Genomic DNA, 27,227 nt, shown 5'->3' on the forward strand with positions numbered 1-27,227 from the left:
CAACTGTGAAAGCTCCAACAGAAAACAGTTCAGCTGACTCCCTGCCCTGTACTGCCCTGCTGAGGGTGGAAAGAGTGTGAAAAAGCAACAGGAGAAGAAGCATTTACAGTCCTTAACAGGAAGTGGTTAAGGGAAGAGGCTGTGAATTTCTGCTGCCTGGGTTCAAATTCTGTTTGGGAGGTTCTTGAACTTTCTATACCTTAGTCCACAGTCTCATAACAAACCATATACACCCCAATGAGCTTTTAACAGGCTGAAATGAGACATACAAATCAAACTTATACAGCAGCATGTGGCATACTGTAAGCACTTTAAAGAAATGTTAACTATGGGGCTGGAGAGATGGCTTAGAGGTTAAGAGCACTGGCTGCTCTTCCAAAGACCCTGAGTTCAATTCCCTGCAGACACATGGTGGCTCACAACCATCTACAATGAGATCTGATGCCATCTTCTGACATACAGGTATGCATGCAGACAGAACACTGCATACATAATAAATAAATCCAGGAAGGAGGGAAGGAAGAGAGGGAGAGAGGGAGGGAGGGACGGAGGGAGGGAGGGAGGGAATGAAGGAATATTAACTAATACGTCAAGACCAAGTACAAGCTTAGCTGGAATCCTCACATTACCATAAACACAGCTCAAAGTCAATTGGTGAGCTGGAGAGATGGCTCAGCAGTTAGGAGCACTGGTGCTCTTACAGAGGACCTGGGTTCAGTTCCAGCAACCACATGGTGCCTTACAACCAGCTGGAGTTCTAACTCCAGTTCCAGGGTATCTGGCACCCTCTTCTGGCTTCTGCAAACACCAGGCCTGCATGCAGTGCGCATACACATATGCAGGCAGGCAGGCAGGCAGACAGACAGACACACACACACACATCTTTTTAAAAGGAAAAGAAAAGTCAACCCATATGGAACAACTTAGGGCAGTCAGAAAGAAATAATGTGGAAATGAAGTGGGCTTGGAAAGGAAATATTTGGCCACCATGAAAAACATGGAGAGTCACAGGAACCTTACGCTCCTCAGGCCCACAGGGGCCAATGCTTCCCAGAACTCTTGCATTCCCAGTTCCTTAACCCCTGAAGTGACCTCAGACCCACCTGGTATCCCAGTTGTCAGAGCCAGTATCGTACTTGTAAGTAGGCTGGAATGTAATCTCACCCTCTGTGAAGCCTTCAAAGACAGTCTTGGCAGCGACCTGGAGTTTCAGCTGGACAAAAGAAGAAGACAAGAGAGCCCTTAGGGTCAAACCTGGGATCAGCAGAGGCTGGAACATCAATCCATATCCCAGGCCCTACCTGAAAGAGAAAGGACCCATGAGAAAACTACCCCTATTCCATGAATCAATAAAGAAATGATTTCATAAAGAGAGACAGAGGGTTAAGATTTCTCTCATCCAATTGCTCTGTACTGGGAAAGAGATGGAAAATCAAAAATCAAAGGATTTAGACCTAATGATGCCAAGGTTGTCAAGAGCAGGAGAAGAGCTCACACAGAAAAGAAAGCAAGCTTCAGCATCCTGGACAGTCCTGAGCACTTAAGAAGTTTCAAGTCAGGCTGGAGAGATGATGGCTCAGCGGTTAAGAACACTGACTGCTCTTCCAGAGGTCCTGAGTTCAATTCCCAGCAACCACATGGTAGCTCACAACCATCTGTAGTGGGATCCGATGCCCTGTTCTGGTGTGTCTGAAGACAGCTACAGTGTACTCATATACATAAAATAAATAAATAAAATTCTTTAAAAAGAAAAAAAGAAGTCTCAAATCTATGGAGGAGAGCCAAGAAAGTCAGATGTCTGGGGCCACCCGGCCTGCTTATGCCATTCTTTGTCTGAGCTAGGTGTTTTCCACTTCATGGGCCCTTGTTTCCAAGTAACATGCATGGGGGTTACCACCAGCCAAAAATACTGGAGACTTTCTGGTAGCTTGCTTCTGTACAAGAATGAGTTTCACTCTATTGTTAGTTAGAAACTTCAGAAAATTGAAACTTATTGCAGGTAAGAAGTTTTTGGGAAATCAAAACTTATGCCATTGGTTTCTGACGTGATGTATGTTTATTGTTACCCTGACTACCATTTTGTGTTGTGTGATTTTTCTGTTTAAAAGCAAGTGCTTTTTGCCTGATTAAATGAAACTTGAGGGGTTGGGGATTTAGCTCAGTGGTAGAGTGCTTGCCTAGCAAGCGCAAGGCCCTGGGTTCGGCCCCCAGCTCAAAAAAAAAAAAAAAAGGAGACTTGATCTGAATACTGTCTTGTCTCCATTTCTCTCGCCTCTTGTCCCACCCACTCCCACTGCCCTCTCCAGGGTCTCCGCTGACATTCCCGGGGGCTGGGACAGTCAGACGCAGGCTTCTCTCAGCCTGTGAAGTGGCCGTTGCTCTCATAGAGACATGCTACATCGAATGATGGTAAGGAACAGCAGGCTGCAGAACTGACTCATCAGCGTGAAGAGAGGAGCTAAGAGTTTACTCACACTGGAGAAAACTAGTGAGGAGGAGGAGACAGGAGCAGAGGACTCATTCTAAAGAGAATTATTAAATCACCCAAAATGTACCACATACTTTCTTTACTGAGGAAAAAATTAATAATGTAAAGCCCTTATATCCCCAACTCCGATCTTTTTTTTTTTTTTTTTTTTTTTTTTTTTTTTTTTTTTTTCTGGAGCTGGGGACTGAACCCAGGGCCTTGCGCTTGCTAGGCAAGCGCTCTACCACTGAGCTAAATCACCAACCCCCCAACTCCGATCTCTTGAGTGAATGAGAAAGGGTGTGTTTTTCCTCCAAAGGACACAGGTGCTTCTTCCAGGACAGAGCCCACAGAGAAGAACACACAGAATACAGGCACGTGTGGACAGCATCAGGTCCTGGGGAAACCTCCCAAGATGATGGAAGAGAAACTAGGCTCTGTGCCCTCACAGTGGAGGAGGCATGGTGGCCATCTGTACCTGGTCGTGCGCATACAGGGTGTGGAAGGCCTTCTCTTCCACGAGCTTTTTCACCTTTTCCACATCCAGCTCTTCTATTCTGTAGTTGAGGTCCCCCAGCCACAAGATCACACTGTGAGGGCAGAGCACGGAGTGACAGGGTTTAGGAGGGGCTTTCACCCACCCAATCCAAGATGCATTGGACAGAGGCCCCAGGGTGGACAGTGACTTAACTGTTGCAGAATTTTCCTTCCCACCCACTCACTAACACGTCTAATGTACTGCAGACTCGATTGTCACAAAGGGCCAGTCACCCAGGGACCCTGTGCTACATCCCAGACCACAAATGCACTCTTAGCCTGTGTCTAGATGGAATGTTCTGAAGCAAAGCTGAACTTTTAACGGTGGAGCCTGGATTCACCCACCACATCACGGCTGGCTTACTCTGAACTCCTGGGAAGAGCTGTGTCACATGCTCCGTATCACCTGCTGCTGCTTCCTGATATCATCAGACACGCCATGAACTCTAGTGCTCTACCTGAAGCCAACAACCACGTCGCTAAGTCATCTGCCTAGCAGTCTACACTGTCTCCAACAACTGCATCCTCGGCCTAAAAGCAGACAAAGGGCCGTGACAGCTGCGGCCTCGGAGCGGAGAAGACGTGCTCCCTATGAGGGACCCTGGAGAAGAACAGCCATCCAGTCAGCTTCCAAAATGCCAAGAAGCCAGAAATAGTACCACGGCTTTGGACTGGACCCCAGGGGCTTCCTCTTTATAAAAGAAGTTCCAAAAACTTTAACTGTGACCATAAAGTCTGAAATTCCAAGGCTTTGAAATCTGACAAATAGCCAGCTTTGGGGATAAATGAAAAAAAAAGAACAAGCAAAACAAGTAAAATCTGCTCTCTGAGATTGCAACTATGGGTTTGACACTGGAATCAAGGAGAAATGAGCAAGGGCAGGCACGAAGCACCAGGCCCCACTCTCGAGTGCTCGTGCTCTGGTAGGGCAGACACGGAAACCGGAAACAGGGCTCCAAACTGTGCCTGAGATGTTTGCCCCTGGTGCTCAATCAAGACAGATTTCTAGGCAAATAAATCCTATCTCTGCAGGGACAAGGGATGCTTGCTAATGGTTCTAAAGGTCTTCCAGATGATCATTTAAGAAGCCAAGAATTTCCAAGAAACAAGTAAGACCTGGCAGACACCCAGCCTCCAGCATTTGAGTCCCGGGCACAATGGAGAACCCAGCCTGGCAGTCACAGGTAGGGACTGAGGAGGAAAGAAACTCAGACTCACTCGTGCTTGCTAATGGTGAGCGGGGGGAGGCTCGGGTCCACCTGAGAGAACTGCATTCGAGAACAAATGTCTCTGTAGTCCTGGTTCCTCCTCTCGTACTCCTCTGTGTGGGCTGCCAGGTGGGAATTGACAACGCAGATGCTGGTGTTGTGCAGCTGGAACCTGATCGCCACTCCTCCTTTGTTCCCCTATTGAAAGGATTCCCCCTCAGTCATTTCAACCTTCAGACTTTCGGGATATCTTGTCTTTGTCTTCAGAATGGTTATTATCTGTATCTTATAGAGAAGAATACAAATCTCCGAGCAAAATGACCAGCCATCTCTGTTAAAAACTCAGGCTAGAGCCCTGCCTCTCTCAACCTTCTGTTCTTTTATCCCTGGTGAACCACTGCCATGTTCAGCTCAGCTCTTGCAGGGGGATCTAAGGACAGGACCCCCAGAAGCCTCAAGAAGAAGAGGAAATTGCAAAACTATGGGACTTGGCTTTCCTTGGTGGCCAAAACAGTTTCCGTAGCATACTACACAGTATACTTGGATCGAGCAGAGGGTCTGGCACTAGCTACCAGGATGAAGACATACACTGGCTGGATTTTTCAGCTATCTGTTCACTCCATCCCTGCTTGAGGGTCCAGCTCGCCCTGCAACGGCAGCATCCTACGTGGGCTTGTATGGCTCCTGCATCACAAGAAGCTGAGTGAACAACACATTAGGGGTCAAGGTCCTCGATGTGCTGTAGGATATTACCAAGTACTCACCATCCTTCCCATGATTCCTGTCCCCACAGTCTCAGCTTCCACCTCTGAGATATACGCTGCGTGCTCCTGTTTGACGTACAACAGCAACATAATCCCAACCAGCCGGATGAGCTTCACCTGGAACACAGAGCCCAAGTCTCACGTGATGGCTGCCGCAGACAGAAGTTGAAAGCCAGAATTTCTCAAGGGAAATGTGGTGGGAGAGCTGGCTGAGCCACTGACACACATCCTCCTCCAGGCCGAGGCACAATGGAGTCTGTTCCACTGAGCATGGTACGTGATACCCTAACCCACCTACAAGTGTCAAGATCTCGAGTCGTTCCACTCAGACAGGCCCCTCTGGAGGACTGTGGGGTTGAACAGGAATGGCTTACACTGAAGGTACACATGCGCACGCACACACAACTGTTCACTGAACATTTATCTCAGACTTGCAGGCCCCTCACTTACCTTTGCGTACTTGGCATCTGGGTGAAGGCTTTCTGACACAGCCTTAAACCACTCCTCCTCCTTTGGGGTATCGTGAAAGAAGAAGGCTTCCTTACTCAGATCGAGCTCCTGGAACCTATTGGAAGAGGCAACCAATGAAGCAGAGAAAGGCAACATTTAGGCAACACATCCCAAACACTCAGGTGCACGGTCCTAGCTTTCATGCTTAACAGCAGGACCTCAGAAAGATAAAAATAAACAGAACCAGAGAACGGAAAGTTTACTAGGTGTTTCTCTAACCATGTGCTCATTTCTTCTCCAGAACCTAACCACTGGACTAATTAGAAGCACCCCTCCACCCCCATTGTATACCCATATTCATTAGGTCAACAAAGACTATGTGGTAAGTTCAAGTTGGAATCTAGGTCCATCTTTTGTTTGGTTTGGTTTGATCTATAGAAACCTCACAGTTTAGCTCTTTCCCCTAAGTCATTCAGGCTTCTTTAACCACTCCCACTGCCACCAGCTGTACCCATGACTGTCATGCAAGGGGAGTGTGGAGAAATTAATGCCTGGGCTGAGTGTGGGCTCAGTAGGAAAGCACTTGCCTCTCACACTTTAGTGCCCTGTGTTTAATCCACAGCATTGCAAGAAACAAAGAAATAAAAAGCAAGCCAGGTGCGATGGTTCACACCATAATACCAGCACTTGGATGCAGAGGCAGGAGGACCAGCCTGGCCCACATAGCCAACCATTACTACATAGCAAAACCTTTTCTCAAACTGTAAAGCAAGGGACTGAGAAGATGACCCAGTCAGCAAAGTGTTTGCCTTACAAACACAAGGACCTGAGTATGATCCCCAGAATCCATGTAAAACAAACAAACACACACACACACACACACACACACACACACACACACACACACACACACACACACACACAGGCCAAGCGTGGTGATCCACATCCAGTTCTGAGAGGCAGAAACAGGCAGACCCAGCAGCCAGACTAGAGACAGAGACCCTATTTGTCTGTCTCTCTTATTCCTGGGGAGTAACCAATGGCTTCCACACTCACGCATGTACACACACACATATGCACATATATAAAACTAACTAACTGATGAGACTTTAGTGAACCTTCCTTTCCTGGCAGAAATACACTTTGCTTTGTGACGAAAACTGTGTTGAATGTCAAGTAACGACACACCAATTTCTAACAGAAGGTTATACTAAGTTCATATCAGCATTTAAATACCAAGCGCAGGACGTGGCCAGACCTCTGTGTATCAGGAATAACACTGATCAGACACACAGCTGTCTCTGAGCTGAGCTCATGTTTCAGTTCCTTCCCTGCCACAAAGACTCAGCTCAGCTCATGTCTGCTCCCTCAGCATGGCTCTCTATTCTAAGGAGCTGAAGAATGAAAGAGAAGCACTTACCCTACACAGTACACATCTGGGGCCTTGGTGTCGGAGCTCAGCCAGGGCCGGAGGCATTCTTTGGGGGACTGTCCATTCACATTGTATGTTCCCACAAAAAACCTGTTACCAAAGAGGCTCAATTAGTGATTCAGAAACAGAAAGTCTGGGTTCAGTCTCTGTGGAATGGCATTTTGAGATATAAGAAATGTCCTATTTAACCTAGACCAATGACTACGGCACCAAGGTAGCTGCAAATGATATAGGTCTTCTCTGACCCAGGTGTGATGGCATGTACTTATACTCCCAGCATTTGAGACAGTGAGGCAGGAGGAATGCTGTGAGTTCGAGACCAGTTTGGGCTGCATACTGAGTTTACAGCAACCATGGCTACCTAGTGAGAGACTGTCTCAATTAAATAGCTTGACAGCTTGATAGGTAGGTGGGTAGGTGAGTAGGTAGGTAGGTAGGTGGTTAGGTGAGTAGGTAGGTGGGTAGGTAGGTAGAGCAAGCAAGCCAGGCTTCTCTAAACATTCCTCCTCCTTCCCTTAAATAGCCACCGTGGAGACATAAGGCACCATACACCTGCCCTGTAGGTGCTACTGAAAGAAAAACAATGCAAAGTGGCACCAGGGGTCAGAGGTCATTTCTTCGCCACATGCCTAGAAACGATATTTACCTTATAGTCCCAACACAATGGTTTTTAAAGTTCCAGAGCTCCGAAAGCCTAATTCATTTAACATTCAGTGAGCCCAGCTAACAAGATCACTAAACCTCAATGATTTTCTTCAAGGCATAGATACCAGGCAGAGACTTGAGGCTCGGCACTGCCCTTTGCTCTGTCCTTAGCAGCCCCGTGAACAGGGCCAAGCTGTACCACTCACTGCAGCTCATCAGCCACAGAGCCTGACGCGCTCACACCCAAAAGGAAGAGTAACCAGAAGTGGGGCACAGTAGCACGTATCTGTAACCCCTGGCATTTACACAGCTGAGACAGGAGGATGCCTTGATCCTTTACGTTCTAGACCAAGCTGGGATACCCGATGCCCCACCCGACACACCCCCTAAGAAGTAAATGCAATAATACTTTTTGCGAAGGAACAACATCAAATAGAATCATTTTCTAAATCCAAGGTATGTGAGGCAGATGCTGACATTCCAGAGAGGTCATTTTGCCTTGAAAAACCGTTGATGCACACTTTTAATCCTAGCACTCCATAAGCTGAGGCCGGCAGATCTCCATGAGTTTGAGGCCAGCCTGGTCTACAGAATGAGTCCCAAGCCAGCCAGAACCACACAGAGACACCCTGTCTCAAAGGAAATAAAACTGTGGAGACCTAGTTAGCTACCTGAAGTTCTGGATGTAGGTATACTCCCCTTCCTTCTGCAGGAGGTGTGACCTCACCATTGTGTCTCGCAGCCCGAACTTCTGCATGGATAAAATGTGAGCCTTGTCCGATACCGTGATCGTGGAGGAGCGAACCATGTCAGTAATTTCAGCCTTCGATCTATTCTGTCTGGAAAAAATAAAAGCATTTTAAGCAGATTTTGAGTACAGTATGGAAAAGGAATATAAAACTAGATGTTGCCACACATTACCACCTGTATCACAGAATGAAAGAGATCAAGCTAAACTTATTTGCTAACAACAAATGAGAGAGTAAGTAAACTGATATGTCAATTATACGGTATAATTTGTCTAGCGATTTTTCTATATTCATAGAATCTTAGGTCACAAAGGGACCTTAAGAGAAAAAAAGGAAGGAACGTAGCTCAGTAGGCAGAGCACTTGATATGTAGGCACAAGGTCCTGGGTTCAACCCCCAGCACTACAAAAATTCTCTCGTCCCGCTGGAGGCCGTGGAGTGGCTAGAACTCAGGTGTGAGAGTTCTTCCTGCATCTTTGTGGCCTCACAGAACAAGACTCAAGGTCCTCTGTACTCCCTGGAGTAAGTAAAAATAAAAGGCAATGGAAATCTAGGTTGCATTGTTATGTAGTAGTTGTAGTCAGGATATAAATTATTCAAGAGCTAATGTAAGAAGAATATGGCATATTCACCTCCCAGGGTCCTACGTTACAACCTAAGAAACTTGTTGAAGATGGCTTAATGGACTAAACTATCTAAGGCTCTTAAAACCATTCCCAGCACTGACTAAGGCAGGTATGGTGGTTTGAATAATGGCCCCACAGGCTCATATATTTGAATGCATAGTTTCCAAGGAATGACCTATCAGAAGGTTTAGAAGGATTAGAAGGTGTGGCCTTATTGGAGGAAATATTTCATTGGAGGTGGCTTTGACATTTCAAAAGCCCATACCAGGCCCTGGCTCTCTTCCTGTTCCTATGGATCAGGATATAGCTCTCAAGAACGGCCTCAGTGTGAGCCTGCATGCCACCATGTTGTGTAAATAATGTGTGTGTGTGTGTGTGTGTGTGTGTGTGTGTGTACACATATACTATATACTGCATATATGCTGTATATATAGTGATAGTGGACTTACTCTCTGAAACTGTATGTAACCCCAATTAAATGCTCTCTTTTATAAGAGTTGCTGTGATCGTGGTGTCTCTGTACAGCAACAGAACTAAGGACCACTGTTATTTACATATCAAGGTTATGTAAGACTATATAGCATGAAGACTGCCTTAGTTAGGACTTTATTGCTGTGAAGAGACACTATGACCATGGCAGCTCTGATAAAGGCAAACATTTAATTGGGCCTGGCTTACAGTTCAGAGGTTCAGTCCATCTTCATCGTGGCAGGCAGCATGGCAGTGTGCAGGCAGACGTGGTGCCGAGAAGTGACTGTGGGTTCTACAGCCAGATCTGGAGGCAGCAGGAAGAGACAGTGACACACTGCCCAGGCTTGAGCATCTGAGACCTTAAAGCCCATCCCTGGTGACACACTTCCTCCAACGACACCACACCTACTCCAACAGGGCCGCAGGTCCTAATAGCCACTCCCTATGTGCCTATGGGGGCCACTTTTATTTAAACCGCCACCAGTGGCACATGTTAATCTCAGTACTAGGGAGGCAGAGGCAGGGCCATCCTCATCTATGCATCAAACTCTAGGCTAGCCAGGGCTACACAGTGAGATGTAGGGGAGGGTGACTGGAGAGATGGTTCAGTGGTGAAGAGCACTTGTTGCTCTTGTGGAGAAACCAGGCTCAGTTCCCAGCCCCCACACGGTGGCTCACAGCCATCTGTGACTCCAGTGCCAGGGTATTTGGTGCCCGCTTCTAACCTCTGAGGGCATGAGACAGAAAAGAATCACTGAATGCAATTATGCATGGAGAGGAACGAGTGAAGAAAAATAAGTTTTTCAAGGCAAAAGGTATGAAAAGAATGTGAGGTAAAATCAGACATGTTCAGTCTCATATATTTTTGTTTGTTTGCTTTAAACAGGGTTTTGCTGGGTGGAGGAATGGCCTGGAACTCAGTGTGTAGACCTAGCTGTCCTTGAATTCACAGTTATCCACCTGCCTCTACGCCAAGTTTAATGATTTCTCCATCCTCTTCCCCACCACCTCCCCCTTTCTGTGTGTGTGTGTGTGTGTGTGTCTGTGTGTGTGTGTGTGTGTGTCTGTGTGTGTGTGTGTGTGTGTGTGTCTGTGTGTCTGTGTGTCTCCTCCATCATCACTCTGCCTAGCCTTCAGTCAGATCAGAATAGCCTTTTCCCTGAACCTGGGGCTCCTGTCTGCAAAGCTAAGGTAGAAGCCAGAAAGTCCCAATGATCCTTCCGTCCCATACCTCAGGACCTCATCCTCCAATCCTGGCACATGATTTACAAACATGTGTCCGCTGAACAGCTCTCCTGTTACTTGGGTGTTGGGATGTAGATCTGGTTCTCCCAATTGCACACCTAATGCTCCACACAGCCAAAGTACCTCTTAGATCATTTTCTAAATCTCTACACCAGACTTAGAGCGCTTTCAAGTTCTAGAGGGGTTCCTGGCTATTGCCTTATGTTAAAAAAAGAAAAATTAACTTGCGCTCTTGGCATCTGAACTGAACTTAGGTCCTCAAGTTCGTGAGTCAATACTTTATCTACTGAACCATCTTCTCTACCCAACCTATGCAGTCCCATTTCCTTTTTTTTTTTTTAAGATTGATTTTATTGTTTTTAAGTATGTGTGTGTCCATAAGGGTCCACACACAGGAGTGCAATTCCCAGACAAGAGCATCAGATCCCCTGGAGCCATGTGGCTACTGGGAAGTAACCTTGAGTCTCCGGTCAAGGCAGCCAGTGCTCTTAACTGCTGAGACGAGTCTCCACCCCTTATGTAATTCCTTGTGACCTAGCCATAAAACAGTGAAGCATGAAACTTTGATGCAGACAGCAGTCCTGTGAGAGCCTGCAGCTTGGCAAACACAGTAGGTCCACCGTGTCCATACATTAGAACAGATCTGAGGCTTCAGCTACCTAAAATAACGTATACACGGTGGGGCTGATCCTCTAATGAAGGCTGTCTCACTAGGACGAGATATGAACGGAGGGAGGGCTGCATTACCTTGTGAGAGAGTTTTCTGATTTATCCAGACACCTGGCCCCAGAGCTTTGGTCCAAAGGCAGCAGGCCTCTCCCATTTGGCCTCGAGCTGTCAACGTTATAACCACCTAAAGAGACGGAAATAAAGTAGTGTGTTTGAGTACAGCACACTTCTCGGATGATAGCTGAGAAGTCCCTGGCAGTGTGCATCCTGCTTGGAAACTCTGCAAAGACCCACACTGTGCAGTGTCACGTGTATGGAGCTGGAACAGTAGTTCAACCAAAGAACGGTTTGCCACTGAAAACAAAGCCGTTTTAGCTACTCCACCCTCTTCTAGGAACACAGATTACAGAAATCAATTGCAGAAGACACTTAACACACAACTGTGTCCTCTACATTCACCTGGGTCTGCATATACGCATCAAGGCCAACCTCTAATACGTGATGAGACCCAATCTCAAAAACCCTAGGGCAACCTACAGGCCTTTAATCTCAGCACTCGGAACACAAAGGCAGGCAGATCTTTGTGAGCTCTAAGCTAGCCTGGTCTACTTAGTGAGTTCCAGACCAGCTGGAGCTACACAGTGAGACCCAGATTCAAAAACCAAAGTAAACAAAAACAACAAAAACTTAAGGGGTTGGGGATGCCACTGAGTGGCAGAATGCTTACGAAGATGTGCAAGGCCCTGGATTTGATCCCTAATGCCATCAAAAATAAAGGGAATCACTTAACGACCTCAGGGCCTCTCGGAGTAGAATAGAGAAAGTGACAAAGGCATCCAACTACACTGATGGAGGGAAGGAAAGTGTGAACCACAAAACTCTAAAGATGAGTAGCCAGCTTGTAAACCTAGGGGCAAATGGGAAACCACATGCACAGTGCTCCAGTTCAGACTGTGGTTAAGATGGGCACAGATGAGCCTCTGTGGAACCACTGCACATGAGCACTGAGGAAAGGGGTGGCAAGTGACGTAAGCCAAGCGACCCACTACTGAAGCAGCAGAGTTCAGACAAGCAAAGAAGGAGAGCTAGAAAGAGCCATGTGGTGATGGATATAAAAAGAACCACCCGCAACTCCAACGTCAGCTATGCCGCTGGCCTCCCAGGTCCCCTACAAACACGAGTCACATACTCACACATACACACATGATTAACATTAAATTAAAACTCATACAGGGCTGTCGATGTTCAATTGCAAGAATGTTTGTGTAGCATGCATGAAGCCCTGGGTTCAGTTCCCCAGCACCATGTAGACTGTGTGTGGTCTTTTAGAACAACCCTGCCGTTAGGGAGACAGAGGCTGGGAGGCCAGAAGTTCAAAGTCACTCTCAACTACACAGTGAATTTGAGTGTAGGACACATGAGACAGTTTCTCAAAGGACAAACTTGCGCCCCATCCCCAGGCCCCCTCCCCACACACAGTCCTTTGCTGTCCTCTGAGAACCAAAAATACACAAGAGCAGCATGCATGCCTGATGTGAGACCTTAGGTTCTAATACTGTCTTCCAATACTGAGCTCCTGAGAAGCACTGCTATTTAAGGATTGAGAAAGGAAACACAGAAAGTAAGCTTTAAGTACCTGACAGTGCTAGAAAGTAGGAAAGTGCTAAAAATATGTAAAATCATCATCATCATCATCTCCACCACCACCACCACCATCACCACCATCATCACCATCATCATCAAGGGATGATAAAACAAATGAGAAGACATAAATCTCCCAAAGAGAATTCCAAATAACTCACATAGCAGCTTTTCTTTCACAGAGGAAGCTAACTCCCTACTCCTTAGGGTGAACTGTGCGGAGTGACTTCCTTCCAATCCATGAAGCTGGCAAAGAAGGAAAACCAAAGCTCTGTGGAACAGAAATGTGACAGGCACTTCCTTGGCTAAGTGGTCAAGGTTCACCTGTGATAAGTCACGTTGATGACCTACATCCCTGCCGGACAGACTGCTCCCTGCCCCCCTGCAGAGTCCCTGTTTAAGGACAAAAAGAAGTAGTCATGAGAGCTGTCATCAAAGGTCATCGAAAGCAAGGCAAGACTGAGAAACTGCCACAGATCAGAGGAAACTAAGGGGACACATGAGAGTTCAGTGTCATGGGGGTCCTGGACAGGACTATGAGTAAAAGTCCAAGGAAATCTGAGTGTGCGCTTTGGTTAATAATAATCTGTTGGAGCTGGAGAGATGGCTCAGTGGTTAAGAGCACTGACTGCTCTTCCAGAGGTCCTGAGTTCAAATCCCAGCAACCACATGGTGTCTCACAACCATCTGTAATGGGATCTGATGCCCTCTTCTGGTGTGGCTGAAGACAACGACAGTGCACTCACATACATAAAATATCATCACCCATCTACACAGATCTCATACTGTTAACAAATGTGTCATCAATAGTGCAAAACAGTGATGCAGGAAACTGATGTGTGGTGAGGACATTTTTTTGTTTGTTTGTTTGGGTTTTTTTTGTTTTGTTTTGTTTTTCCTTTTTTTTTTTTTTTTTTTTTTTGAGCTGGGGACCCGAACCCAGGCCTTGCGCTTCCTAGGCAAGCGCCTACCACTGAGCTAAATCCCCAACCCGAGGACATTTTTTCTGTACTGTTTTCACAGAAAAGTAAAGCTGTTCTGACAGAAACGGGGCACACGGTTTAATCCCAGCACTCAGGCGGCAGAGACAGGTGGACCCTTGAGTTCATGGCCAGCCTGGCCTACAAAGTAAGTTCCAGGACAGCCAGGGCTACACAGAGAAACGCTGACTCAAAGGGAAAAAAATAAGTTCTAAAATATACAAGATTTTAGAATTGGGAGCTGAGGCGAAAACCCCACAAAAAGCTTCATCTCTGTCCAGCCTCTGCTCTTGTCCTGTGTCTTTTCAATCTTCTGCCCCAAACTTCCCCTCAGGCTTCTAGGGCCCAGCCTGGTCTCTAATCTTCCATGGACTGCTGCTTATGGTAACTGATAAGCATGTGGACGGCCAAATGCAGCCCAGTTAGCACAGCCGGCAGCATCGTACACGTTCACCTCCTTCAGTAGATGCCTGACGGGTCTCACTGCTTCCTTTGGGAAGCCAGTCCTCCCTTTTGTCACCCCATGCCCTAGCAAGATCCGAAGCGAAGCACCTCTTCCCTAGCTGTTCTCTTGCTCGGCTCCTAACCTCATTCATTTGCCCTTGGATTTCAATTTTTCTTTATTTTCTAAGTGACTGCTGGGGATTTAAACGCTCTTAGCCACTGAGCCATCTCCCTAGCCCTAGTGTACTCACATATATGCACACATGGATCCATCAGTCAGGGTCTGTCTGTCTCTCTCTCTCCCTGATTTATTCATTTTATGTGCGTGATGGTCTTGCCTACATGTATGTATGTGCACCACCTGTGTGCCCGGAGGAGATTAGAAGACAGCACAGATCCCCTGGAACTAGAGTTACAGGATGGCTGTGAGCCACCATGTGGGTGCTGGATACGGAACCTAGGTCCTCTGCAAGAGCAACAAGTGCTCTTAATCTCTAAGCCATCTCTCCAGCACCTCCACATGGGCCTCTTGCTTCATAAATGTGAGTGGGAGCACAAGGAAGCCAGGCCAGGAGTGAGACTCCGTGGCTTGTCTTAAGAAAATGGCAGACAAGTTGAACACAGAGAAACTATCAGCTTCAATAAGACCTTGCCTAGAAAATGGAGCTACACTGTCCAGTGAGAAGGCTCAGAAGGTAAAGGCTCTTGACACCAAGCTGACAATCTGCGTTCAATCCCTATAGGGACCCACACGGAGAAAGAAAAGAGAATTATCCCCTCCTAATTGTCCTCCAGTTTCCACCTGTGTACTGAGACAGTTTCCCTCGTGGCCTCAAACCCATAAGGATCCACTTGCCCCTGATTCCCAGGTACGAGGAGTAAAGAACGCATCACCATAGCCAGCTTCAAAAATTTTTGTTTTAGCCAAATGTGGTGGTGCATGTCTTTAGTCCCAGCACTTGGGAGGCAGAGGCCAGCCTGGTCTACATATCAAGTTCCAGGACAGCCAGGGCTATACAGGGAAGCCCTTTCTTGAAAAAACAAAAAGAAACAAACAAACAAAAAGAGGTAGACAGATCTCTACGAGTTCAAGGCCTACCAGGTCAATATACTGAGTTTCAGGACAAGCAGGGCTAGGGCTAAAGATCCTGCCTCAAAGACAGATAAAAAATAAAATTAAAACAGAGATTCAGAAGAGTGTCCTGCCCACCAAGGAGACCATCCAATAGGAAAAGCAGAGTGAAGTTTTCTAAACATCTTAAGAGTCTCTATCTACAGGCTGGAGAGATGGCTCAGTGGTTAAGAGAACTAACTGGCTGCTCTTCCAGAGGTCCTGAGTTCAATTCCCAGTAGCTCACGACCGTCTGTAATGGGATCTGGTGCCCTCTTCTGGTGTCTGAAGACAGCTATACTCGCATACATAAATAAATATGTACTATACAGTGTACTCGCATACATAAAATAAATAAATCTTTTTTTTTTCAAAAGTCTCTATTTACATCATTCAAGAATCCGGAGAAAATCCAAAAACCACAAGCTTCACTGTGAGCCCAGGTACTCTGGGCCTTTAGGAAGCCCCCAGTCAGACTCCTCCAGTTTGCCCTGGGATGCTATGGAAAACTGTATGATTAATGAAAATAAAACTTGCCTCATGGCACACACATAACAACTAAACAGAGTCTCAGATTTGCATTTCTGTTCTATACCTTTCATCTGATTTCCATCCAGTTCCTTCTCCCATATCCTGGCTTCACCTTCCGCATCCCAGTAAGTGGTCCCAGCATTCAACCAGCTGATCAGAGCAAGGATCTCACAAATACTGGGCACATATTTATTTTATGTAAGCGAGTACACTTCAGCTGTCTTACAGCATATGCCTGTAATCTCAGTGCTGGGGAGGCTGAGGCAGAAGAATTACCTCAAATGAGACCAGCCTGGGCTACGGTGTACAGCTGACAAAACAAGACAATAAAAGAACTTAGGGCTCCGACTAGCAGGATGGGGCATACCTGTAGTCTCGGTATTTGGAGACCACTGCTGTGGGAAGATAGCCTGAGCTATTTAGAACTGACCTAGAACAAGCAAACAAACCACACCAAGGCCTTTGCTCGTTCACACGCATTTAATCCACTGACAGGTGAAGCAAGTTCTGCCTTCGAAACCACGGCCAGGAGTTCTCACAAGACTACAGCAGCAGCTTCCGTTTTGTGTGCTTGCTTACATAAGGCCTATTGTCGGTTTCCCATAAAGTGGCCGTAGCAAACCTTAAAGTACCCAAGTGTATTAGATGTGGTCACTTCTCTGCTAAAATTTTTCGAATAGCTTCCCATTACACTGAGAATAAACCTCACCCTCAGAAGCAAGAGTTGAGAAGGCCCTGCCCTGGGCCTCTGAAGCCTCTGGGCCTCACACATCCTGGCCTTGCCATCCTTCCTTCTTTGGTGTCAAGATCATTGCCATGCCCAGGGCTTTGCTCTTGCTGCTCCCTCTGTCTGGGATTCACTTCCTCCTGACACCCACACTGCTAACTCCTCCTTCCATCCAAGCCTGGGCTCAGACGTTGGAAATTCATTTGGACACTGTGGCAGACCCTGCTCCCCACACGTGCTCAAATATCCCTTTACTTTCAATCTAGAAACTCCTCAATTTCCTCAGCTCACAGCACCTACTGTCAAAATATGCATTTATTTCCATGGGGGAGGAGGGCACACATACACGCCACCGTTCACTTGTCAGAGGGCAACTGAAGGAGCTACTTTCTCCTTCCACCATGTGTGTCCTGGGTCAAACTCAGGTCACCGGGCTCTGAAAGGAGCGTGTTCGCCCACTTCACCCTCCCTGTCCCTTTACTTCTAGGTCAGAAAATACGCAGCAGAGAGTTCCAGGCCAGTCAGAGGTACATAATAGGGAGACCTTGTCTCAAAAACTGAAAACAACAACCAGAACTACCCAGAAGTTCTGTCTAGAGGTGGTGGAATACACTCAGAATTCCTGCACTTGGAGGACCAGGTGGGAGGACTGCCCTGAATTCAAGATCAACCTGAGCTACAGAATGACCCATTTAAAAAATGAATTGATTACTTGATTAAAAACAGATGAAAGGGCTGAGGGTCTATAGCTTGGTGGTAGGGCACTTGCCTAGCATGTATGAAGCCCCGGGTTCAACTCCTCAGGAACAAAATATGCGCACACATACACTTGGATTATTTTACTTTTTATCCTGTGTTTGCCTGTGAGTCTGTGTCTGGGTGTGTGTGCATGAGTGTGGGTGCACATGAAGGCCAGAAGACGACACTGAATCCAAAATGTGTCCAACACAGACGCCAGGAACCAAACTCTGTCCTCTGCAAGAATAGCCAGCCCTCAACCTTTGAAACCCACCCCCACCTCCTTCTTCTCTTCACCACCCCTCATTTTTTGTCTTTTGAGACAGGATCTCAACATTTAGCACAGCCTGACCTCAAATTTCCAGCGCTCCTTCGTCCTCAGCCTCCTATGCACTGGGATTGCAAACCTGTGTTGCCACGGTGAGTCCCAAAATTCCTGAATGCTGACATGGTGCTCACAAATGGAAAACTCCACACCATGAAACATTACTTCATGCATGCACCTACACTCACGCACAAACATGTACTCACATACACACATGTTCCGATAAACATATACCTCTGCCTGTATGTACAAACTGCATAAATGGCACCTTTACACGTGGGCACCATCCATGATATCTTACTATGCATAAGCAGACCCTTCAGGTTCCAAGCATTTGGATGCGAGGCTATTTTTTTTTTCCTTTTCTTTTTTTTCGGAGCTGGGGGCCGAACCCAGGGCCTTGCGCTTGCTAGGCAAGCACTCTACCACTGAGCTAAATCCCCAACCCCTGGATGCGAGGCTTACTCACCCCGCTGGCCTGCCTTTAATCACAAGATCACAAGGAAAGCAGCACCCCCTACTGTTAAACCTGGTGTTCAACAGAGCTGTGTTCTCAGTGAAAAACGGTCAACTCTCACCATGTCCCTGTCAATACCCTCCCAGGAGGCTTCAGAAAAGTTTGAGTAACACATCTAACTTTTAAAAGAGTTTTCTCTTGGGCACTTGGGAGATGGCTCTGTTAGTAAAGTGCAGCCAAGCAAGCACGTGAACCCGAGTTCAGATCCCCGGCACCCACGTTCAGCACTATGCTATACTCTTCTGTAACCCTAGTGTCAGTACTGGGAGTGGATGTGAGACAGCGACAGGCGGGTCCCTGGAGTTAGAGCTTACCACCATCCAGCTTAGCCCAACTGTGAGCTGCAGGTTCAGTAAGAACGTATGGCAAAGAATGGGTGGAGAAGGCTGGGGAGATGGTTCAGTGGGTAAGGACACTTACTACCCGACAATGTAAATCTGAATTCTATCCCTGCTTCCCGAGGAAAGATGGAAGGAAAGAACGAACTCCACAAAGTTGTTTTCTGACATCCACACACATGCACTCGCACTGTGCACCCACACACTAATAATGACAAAAATTTAAAAATAAAAGAGCTGCATGTGGCACACCTTTAATCCCAGCACTTAGGAGCAGAGGTGGGCTGATCTCAAGTTTGAGGCCAGCCTGATCTATATGAGTTCCAGAGCAATCAAAGCTACACGAGTGAGACCCCCATCTCAAAAAACTAAATAAGGAAGGAAGGAAAGAAACAAAGAAAGAAAAATAAGATAGAGAGCAACTGAGAAAGATACCCAATCTCTACCTCTGGCATCCACATGCACACGTGCGCACAAACATACAACTATACCACAGTCACGCATACCCTAAATAAACCTAAACCTAAAAGGTTTAGTACCTGTTAGTACGACCATCATTTGATATGAAGTCACTGCGTTCATGTGCTATTTATAAACAGGCTTGGGATGTAGCTCCACTGAGAGCTCGTGCTCTGGGTTCTACCCTAGCTCTGCAGGAAACTGTGTGTGGTGAACCAGCATTCAGCGAATGGAGGCAGAAGGAGCGATAAGTTCAGGGTCATCGTCCACTACATAACAAGTTCAAGGTCAGCCAATGCTACATGAGATGCTGTCCCACAAAACAACAACAACGAAAGACTTGTAATCACTCATGGATACCAGACACTGGATGCCACTCTCACTAAAGATAAGCCTTGGGAAGCAGGGCTGTCTCTCCCTGGGCAATTCCCTGAGACATAGAAAGGCGCTGGAGTGCGGCAGGCATACACTATGGGCTCAGAATGAGAGTACCTGGGACTGAAGTTGAAGGTCTTCAACGGAACTCCACCACCGTTTTCCTGTGTAATGACAAGTCACTTCCTTCTTTAGGTCTTCCTTTTGATATCTAAAGCACAGGGACACTAACATTGTCAGCTCCTGGGACTTTGAAATAGGCAGAGGGACCTGAGCTTCTCAGCCTAAGGAGCTGTGACTACGATGGACATCTGTGCTCTGCGCCACAGATGGGCAGTGTTCCTAGGAAGCTGCCTTGCTCTGCTCCATCTTGCCCGTCCTCTCCGTGGGAGAGACCGTCTTCATTCGTGACTATGGATGGAAACTTTAAGGCACCGTTTGGGGGAATTTCCAGCTGTGAGCAGTTCTCAGAACGTTTTCTTCCCGGCATCGGCCTTGGAAGCCAATTGGGAAGCTCTTCACTGCATTTACTCCTCCGGAGCACCACAATGCCCTCTGACCACAGCTTCCCTTCCGTCTCCTTTGCCAAAGATCAGGTTAGCCTTGAACTCCATATGTAGACCAGGTTGGCCTCCAATTCAGAGATTCGCCAGCCTCTGCCTCTGGAGTGCCAGGATTAACAGCATATGCCATACCAGGCTCTCTCAAACATTTTCTATTTAACCCTCTTTTTCATCCCTACTGCCATGCCTTAGCTTCAACCTTGATTTCTGCAAGGCTGAAGCCTGCATTCCCCTCCTCCAACCCATTCAGTCAACAGCTAGAAGAAATCATCCTTCTCAGCCGTCACCCGTGTGTTAAGTCCCCCAGTGACTTAAGTCACCTTTGAAATAAAACCTGAACTTCTATGTATTTAACACATAAAGTCCTCTATAAGTGAGCCCAGACTGTCTCTCCAGCCGCATTTCCCATCCTCACTCCTGCCTCTCCAAGCCCTCAACCCACTCACAATGAGACAGAGAGGAGTACTCTGTCCCCGACCCTGTGTGTATCTAAGACCATGCACCAATTCTACCAGCGTCTGTAAACTACACTCTCCTTTCCACTCCACAGCCCAGCTCAGAACCACCACCTCCAGAAAGCTGCCTCCGGTCCTCTCCTGGAGCCTCCTTCATTCTGCTTCTCCTCTACACACCCTACCTTAGGTATCTGCTGCTGGTGGTGGTGGTGGTGGTGGTGGTGGAGGTGCTTTATCTGCTTAAGCAGTTTGTTGGCCCTCTTTTTAATTGGTTCTTTGTTTATGAGTGTGCGTCCAAGTGGGGGAGGAGCTTGGGGGTGAGGATAACTTGTGGGAGTTGGTTAGCTGGTTCTCTCCTTCAGTCATGCAGGTCTCAGGGATTGAACTCAGGTTGTCATCTTGGCAGCAAATGTCTTTATCTACTGAGCAATCCCTACAGCCCAGCTTTGAGGTTTGCTTGGTTTTTTTTTTTTCTTTTAATTTATTTTTATTTTTTAATCTGTCTGCTATTTATTTTTGAGTCAGGGTCATTCTATGTAACCCTGGCTGTACTAGAATTAACAATGTTGACTAGGCTGGCCTTGAACTTCCAAAGATCTGCCTACCTCTGCCTCCCAAGTGCTGAGGTTAAAGGCATGTACCATGCTTGGTTTTAAAGATTTATTTTTTAAATTTTAAAAGGTATTTATTTTATGTATATGAGTATTTGACCATATTGTGTGTATGCCTGGCTCCTGCAGAGGCCAAAAGGTGTCAGATCCCCTAGAAATGGGGTACAAAATGGCTGCAAGATATCATGTGGTTCCTGAGAAAGGAAACCAAGTCCCCTGCAAGAGAAGCCAGTACTCTTAACAGCTGAGACATCTCTTTAGACAAGATGATTTATTTTATTTTTAAGTGTGTGTGTGTGTGTGTGTGTGTGTGTGTGTGTGTGTGTGTGTGTGTGTGTGTGTGTGTGTGTGTGTACACAGGTGTGTGAGGAGTCCAGAAGAGGGTATTGATCCCCTGGAGCTGGAGTTGTAAGTGGGAGTGAGCTGTCTGTGTTATGCTGGAAACTGAACTTGGGTCACTGTCTGCACTCTTGTCTTCTGTACAGCCGAGGCTAGCCGAACCTGCTGGCTCTGCTTCCAGCTTCTGGGATCCCAGCATCCTGAGCTTGCATCTGTGCAGGTACTTATCACGTCAGAGACCTAACTAGCTGGGCTGTCTGAGGAGTCTTGCCTCTTTAGCCGGAGAGACAGAGGACTCTTTCCTGTGGCCCCTGGCTTGCCATAACAAGCGGTGCATACCTGGCTGTCGATAAAGAATACTGAAGAAAACAGTGTTTTCTCCTCACTGGGGCTGTCTCTTAGAGCTGATCTCTGAATGCATTCCTGATGACTACCTGCCATGCCTACACTTGAAGCCACTTCCGACTGAGAGCCCAGTTGGTTAGTCCTAACCACTGCAACTTGATCGGGGTGTGGAGAAGTATGGAATCAATCTATCAACCTTCCTTCCTTCCTCTTTAATTCTGACTCTGCATTAACATCTTAAACAACCACCACCTTCCCACACAAACCTTGCTTTACAGACAGTGTTGCCTTTTAAGGCTTCTTAGCCTGGAGAGCAGTATAGCCAAACACAGAACCTCAGAGCCTGATTGCAAAACCTCCGAGCCCAGTGTATATTGCAATTCAGAATTTAGGGCACTTCAGAATGACAGGACATCACCTACACCATTTTGATAACAACCCCAGTAGACGCTGAGACACAGTGTGACCTCTGAATAGCAATGCTGGATAAATAAATCCATGAACAGACTCATGTCGGTAAAAAGGAAGTTCCACTGCCAAATCTAGCTTGAGCCAAACAAAAATTCTTGTTAGCCCCCAAGGCTTCTGGGAGTTCAGAACTGCTGACGAAGCAGCAAAGATGCTGCCGAGTGCAGCCAGCTGTATCGCCGTGTGCTAGAAAGGACCGTGAATCTATGTTCACGTACAAGGCACTTAGAAGCCAGCGCCCGTCTGTAGGCAACACAGACAGATAGCTCTGGTTTGGATGCAGCTTGCCCACAGGCTTCTCTGGAAAGTTACCCTTCATTTAGCAATGGCAAGCGGTGATGGAACTTCTAAAAGTTGAGGGCCCTGGAGGTGGTCGGGTCAGCTGCGGATGCTAGTCTCAGAAGGGAGTAAGGCTGTTCTTGTAAGATACCAGTTAATTCCCTCAATGGCTAGTCACTACAAAAAGAACAACCCTGGCCTTGAGTCTTTCTGGCTTCACCTCTTCTACACACACTGCCAAACCCTGCTGAACGGACGGGCTGCTCAAACTTGGACCTTGGGCTACCAAAACTGTAAGCTAAAGAAATAACTTAAAAAAAATAATCTCAGGACTGGAGAGATGGCTCAGCGGTTAAGAGCACTGACTGCTCTTCCAGAGGTCCTGAGTTCAAATCCCAGCAACCACATGGTGGCTCACAACCATCTGTAATGAGATCTGATACCCTCTTCTGGTGTGTCTGAAAACAGCTACAGTGTACTCATACACAATAAATTAATAAATCTTTTTTTAAAAAACTTAACTAAAGTCAGTCAGTGGTGGCACACGTTTTTGGTTTCAGCAGTTGGAAGACAGAAGGAGGAATATCTCTTGAGTTTGAGGCCAACCTGGTCTACAGAACAAGTTCCAGGACAGAGAAACTCTGTCTTGAAAAATAGAAACAAAACAAAACAAACAAAAATTAACTAAAAAACATATCATTCACCCCCTCTCTTTCTTTTTCCAGACCCCCTTATATCCACCCCTCCTCTTTCAAACTTAGCCTCTTTTTTAAAACTTTTCTTTATACAACATGTAGCATCAGGGTTTGGGGATTTTGTTTTGGTGAATAGGCTGAACTCAGACTCACAGATCTGCCTGCCTTTGCCTTCTGGGAGTGCTGGGATTAGAGATGTGCTCCTGCTCTCACAACCAACCAGGAATTTTTCAACAGTATCAGAAAATAAAGATCTATAAACAAAGAAAATCCAGAAGGGCACATAGCAACTCTTTAGTAATGGTCATTTCTCCCTGGTGATCTTTTTCTCTTTGCTTATTTCTGCTTTCTTTTTCATTTTGTTTTGGCTTTATTTTTGAGGTGGGTCTCACGTAGGCTAAGCTAGTCATAAGCTCAGTATGTAGAAGAGAATGACTCTGAACTTCTGGTCATCCTGCCTTCATCTACAGAGCACTGTGACTCCAGGTGCCTGTTGTACATCCAGTCCAGTCCAGCCCTTTTTTACAAGGCTATGGATCAAACCCCTCGCTTTGTACACTTGAGGTAAGCACTCTCCCAGTTGAGCTGGTGAGGTTTGGCCTGTTGCTATGTATTGTTGCCCCAAGAGTTGCTCCTCATGTATACCAAGTGCTACTATGTAGCCTTACCTCCCAAGTTATCCCTGATTGGTCAATAAAGATGTCTACAGCCTGTGGCTGGGGAGAAGAAAGGTAGGCAAGGATTTGGTTTGGGCTAAGAGTCTGAACAAGAGGACAGAGAGGAGAGAGAAGGAAGAAGATGCCACAGGGTAGGTCGATCTTGAAAGTATGGTTACCAGGGCTGGCCAATTCGAGTAGGAGCAGCCCAGGCAGAATGTGGCAAGTTCTATCTCAGGGTTCTTAACAGACACATAGACAAAGTAACACAGAGGGCTGATATCTGCCAAGCTCTAATGCTTTAAGGCTTATTATAAATATAAAGGTTTTATGTCTTTTATTTAGGGATTAAATGATGATCGAAGATAGGGCAGCAACCCCCATTTAATAATTTCTGCTTCGGGGTTGGGGATTTAGCTCAGTGGTAGAGCACTTGCCTAGCAAGCGCAAGGCCCTGGGTTCAGTCCCCAGCTCCGAAAAAAAAAAAATAATAATAATAATTTCTACTTCACTGAGCCATATCCCAGGCCTATTGTGTGGTTTACATAAAGACACAGGCTGTGGAGTCGGAAACTTAGGTCCTACTGTCTCTTACTGTAAAGCCTCTGCTGCTTCTGCTAAAGAAAATCAACCCTATCTTCCTCCTATGGTTGCTGTCTTTTTCCCGTGAGTAAAAAGAAGCTATCCTGCTCTCAGTAGCCAGGTCCTCTATAAGTCAAACAACTCCCAAAATACAAGACGAAGATGAGACAAGGTCTCACTTTCAAACTCTCGACGCCAGGCCTACCACTCACATACAGTCTGGACTTTTGCATGAAAGTAAAAATGTATACTTAGACCCAAGTCAAAACATCCTAGTTCTGGGCCTGTAAGATGGCTCAGCTGGGTAAAGCGCTTGCCACGCGAGCCTGATGACCTGAGTTCAATCCCTAGAACCATATCCAGGTCGGAGAGAGCTGACTCCATACTGTCCTCTGACCTCCAAAGGCGCACCAACATCGCCCCCCATCCACACACACATGAAACAAAAACAGACTGAACATTCCTATACACACCTTTACTCCTAGCACTTGGGAGGCAGAGGCAGGTAGAGCTCTGAGTTTAAAGCCAGCCTCATCTACATAGCAAGCTCCGGGCCAGCCAGGGCTATATAGTGAGACCCCAACTCAGAGGGGAAAAAAAAAGAACTTTTGTGGGCAGATGCCCTGTCAACAGCGTGACGGTTAAATAGACCGAACACGTAAAATGTGACTACGACAAATGAGCAACTCAGTTTTTCATTTTACTTTATGGAAACCGATAGCTGGGAAGCCACCGTAACTATTGGTACAGGTACAGGTCTGGTGCCTCCTCTGGGTCACTGTACGCAGGGCCATTCAGCTCAGCCTTCCTCTGTCTCCTGAGTCCTCACAGGATGTTCTAAACTTGGGTAGGTTCCAGGGAAAACTGTGACCTCACACCTATGCTCTCTTCCCGAGCTCTCAGCGCCATCAGCAGCAGCCTCCATTCCTCCAACCTCAGCTTTGCAATTTACTCAGCCTCTTCATTTGCTACCGCTAGAGCCTAAGAGACCCTCCCACTCCTCCTTGTCCAGTGTCATCTCTGGTCTTGACCACATGAAACTCTGATTTCATCTTTCTGTTCCAAAACTTTCAGGGTCAGATGATGCCTGTAGGTTGAGGCATCCAAAGCCCTTTGCATATTGGCTTTATTCTACCTCATTAATCCACTACCCAGACATCTTAGTCTAAAAAGACCGGTTCCCACACACAGCACCCACTCCTAGGACATGGAGTCCCTCCTACTTCCTGGCCACCTCACCTGTAGAACCAGCCTCAACTCCTGCCTTCCCATTCACAAGGCTCCGCTCGCCCACACGAGCCTTCGGTAGGTGTCTCTGTAAATTCAGAGAGCCTTGTCTGGTACTTTCAGAGACATGAGAGGAAAACCCCAGGTTTCGGAATAAATAAAGCCGGGTGTTTTCCTGTCCATCCATTACATCATGTGAAACCTCAAGCAAAAGACAATCTCTTTCCTCATTTGTAAAGTGGTACTAGTGTGACCAAGAAGTCAAATGATGATCAAATGCATAGCCATGGCGGCTCAAGGAGACTGACGCAGGAGGATTCTCCAAAGCCAGCCCTGAAGTCACAGTGTGTTCCAGGCCAGACCAGGCTACAGAGTATGAGTCTGTCTCAAAATAAAGAGTGCAATGGCCGTACGCAGCAGGCACTCGGACATTCTGTTCTGCTCTTTTCCTTCTTCTCCATAAGTACTAACCCCTTGCACTTGATAGCGTGCCCTGATACAGAGTACTGGACTAGATGCCTTACAGGCTGCAGAGATGGCTCAGTTGTTAAGAGGCCTTGCTGCTCCTGCACAGACAATCGGGTTTAATTATCAGCACCTACTTTGGGATCTTGCAGAAGATCACGGTACAGATACAGCTCACGACCACCTATGACTCTGTCTCCAAGAGATCAGATTGCCCTCTTCTGGCATAAGCGTGCATCTTGCCCCAGGCCCTCTCTCTCCTTCTCTCCCCCAACCTTCCTCTCTGCTTCCAAGATGCGGGCAGTGAACACCTTTCCTTTACTATGTTCTTCCAGTAGGAAGGTTTTGCTTTACCAGATGTCTGAAGTAAATAGAAATTTAAAAAGAGGAGTTGGGGATTTAGCTCACTGGTAGAGCGCTTGCCTAGCAAGCGCAAGGCCCTGTGTTCGGTCCCCAGCTCCGAAAAAAAGAAAAGAAAAAAAAAAAAAAAAGAAATCTAAAAAGAGAAGAAGAAAGAAGGGGGCGGGGAGCAACAAAGGCAGATAACCATGAACTTAAATCGCTGAAGCCATGATGAGCTAAAATGAATTCTTGTGTGTGTGTGTGTGTGTGTGTGTGTGTGTGTGTGTGTGCGCGCGCGCGCGTGCGCTAGAGCTGGAGTTACAGGTGGTTGCCCAACATGAGTGCTAAAACCTGAACTAAGGTCCTCTATGAGAGCAGCAAGCGTTCTCAACCACTGAACCATCTCCTGGTCCACTTTGTTTTCCTCTGGAATTTTGTCATGATGATTAAGATAAATGAAAACAAACAAGCAGACAAACAAGCTTGCTGGGCAGTGGTGGCACATGCCTTTAATCCCAGGATTTGGGAGACAGAAGCAGGGGGATCTCTGTGAGTTCAAAGCCATCCTGGTCTACAAGTCAAGTTCCAGGACAGTCAGGGCTACATAGAGTAACTCTGTCTCAAAAAACCAAACCAAACAAACCTCGACATGCTCCCAAAATAAAAAAAATGAAGATTTCCTTCCAGAACGCTTCTTATTGCTGTCTGAGATAGGGTCTCATGGTGGACAGGAGACTGGCCTCAAACTTAC

General features: G+C 46.7%; 1 protein-coding gene across 1 annotated transcript in view; it reads right to left on the reverse strand.

The window, feature by feature from the left end:
* Positions 1-27,227, reverse strand: part of Inpp5b (inositol polyphosphate-5-phosphatase B) — a 62,654-nt gene that overhangs the window by 14,114 nt on the left and 21,313 nt on the right. The window contains 8 exon segments of the mRNA XM_032898420.1: positions 1,104-1,213; positions 2,946-3,057; positions 4,223-4,410; positions 4,977-5,093; positions 5,427-5,541; positions 6,847-6,948; positions 8,175-8,342; positions 11,342-11,447. Of these exon segments, the coding sequence (XP_032754311.1) occupies positions 1,104-1,213; positions 2,946-3,057; positions 4,223-4,410; positions 4,977-5,093; positions 5,427-5,541; positions 6,847-6,948; positions 8,175-8,342; positions 11,342-11,447 (1,018 nt within the window).

The sequence above is a fragment of the Rattus rattus genome, chromosome 1 (genome assembly GCF_011064425.1).
Source record: "Rattus rattus isolate New Zealand chromosome 1, Rrattus_CSIRO_v1, whole genome shotgun sequence".
Classification (NCBI taxonomy): domain Eukaryota; kingdom Metazoa; phylum Chordata; class Mammalia; order Rodentia; family Muridae; genus Rattus; species Rattus rattus.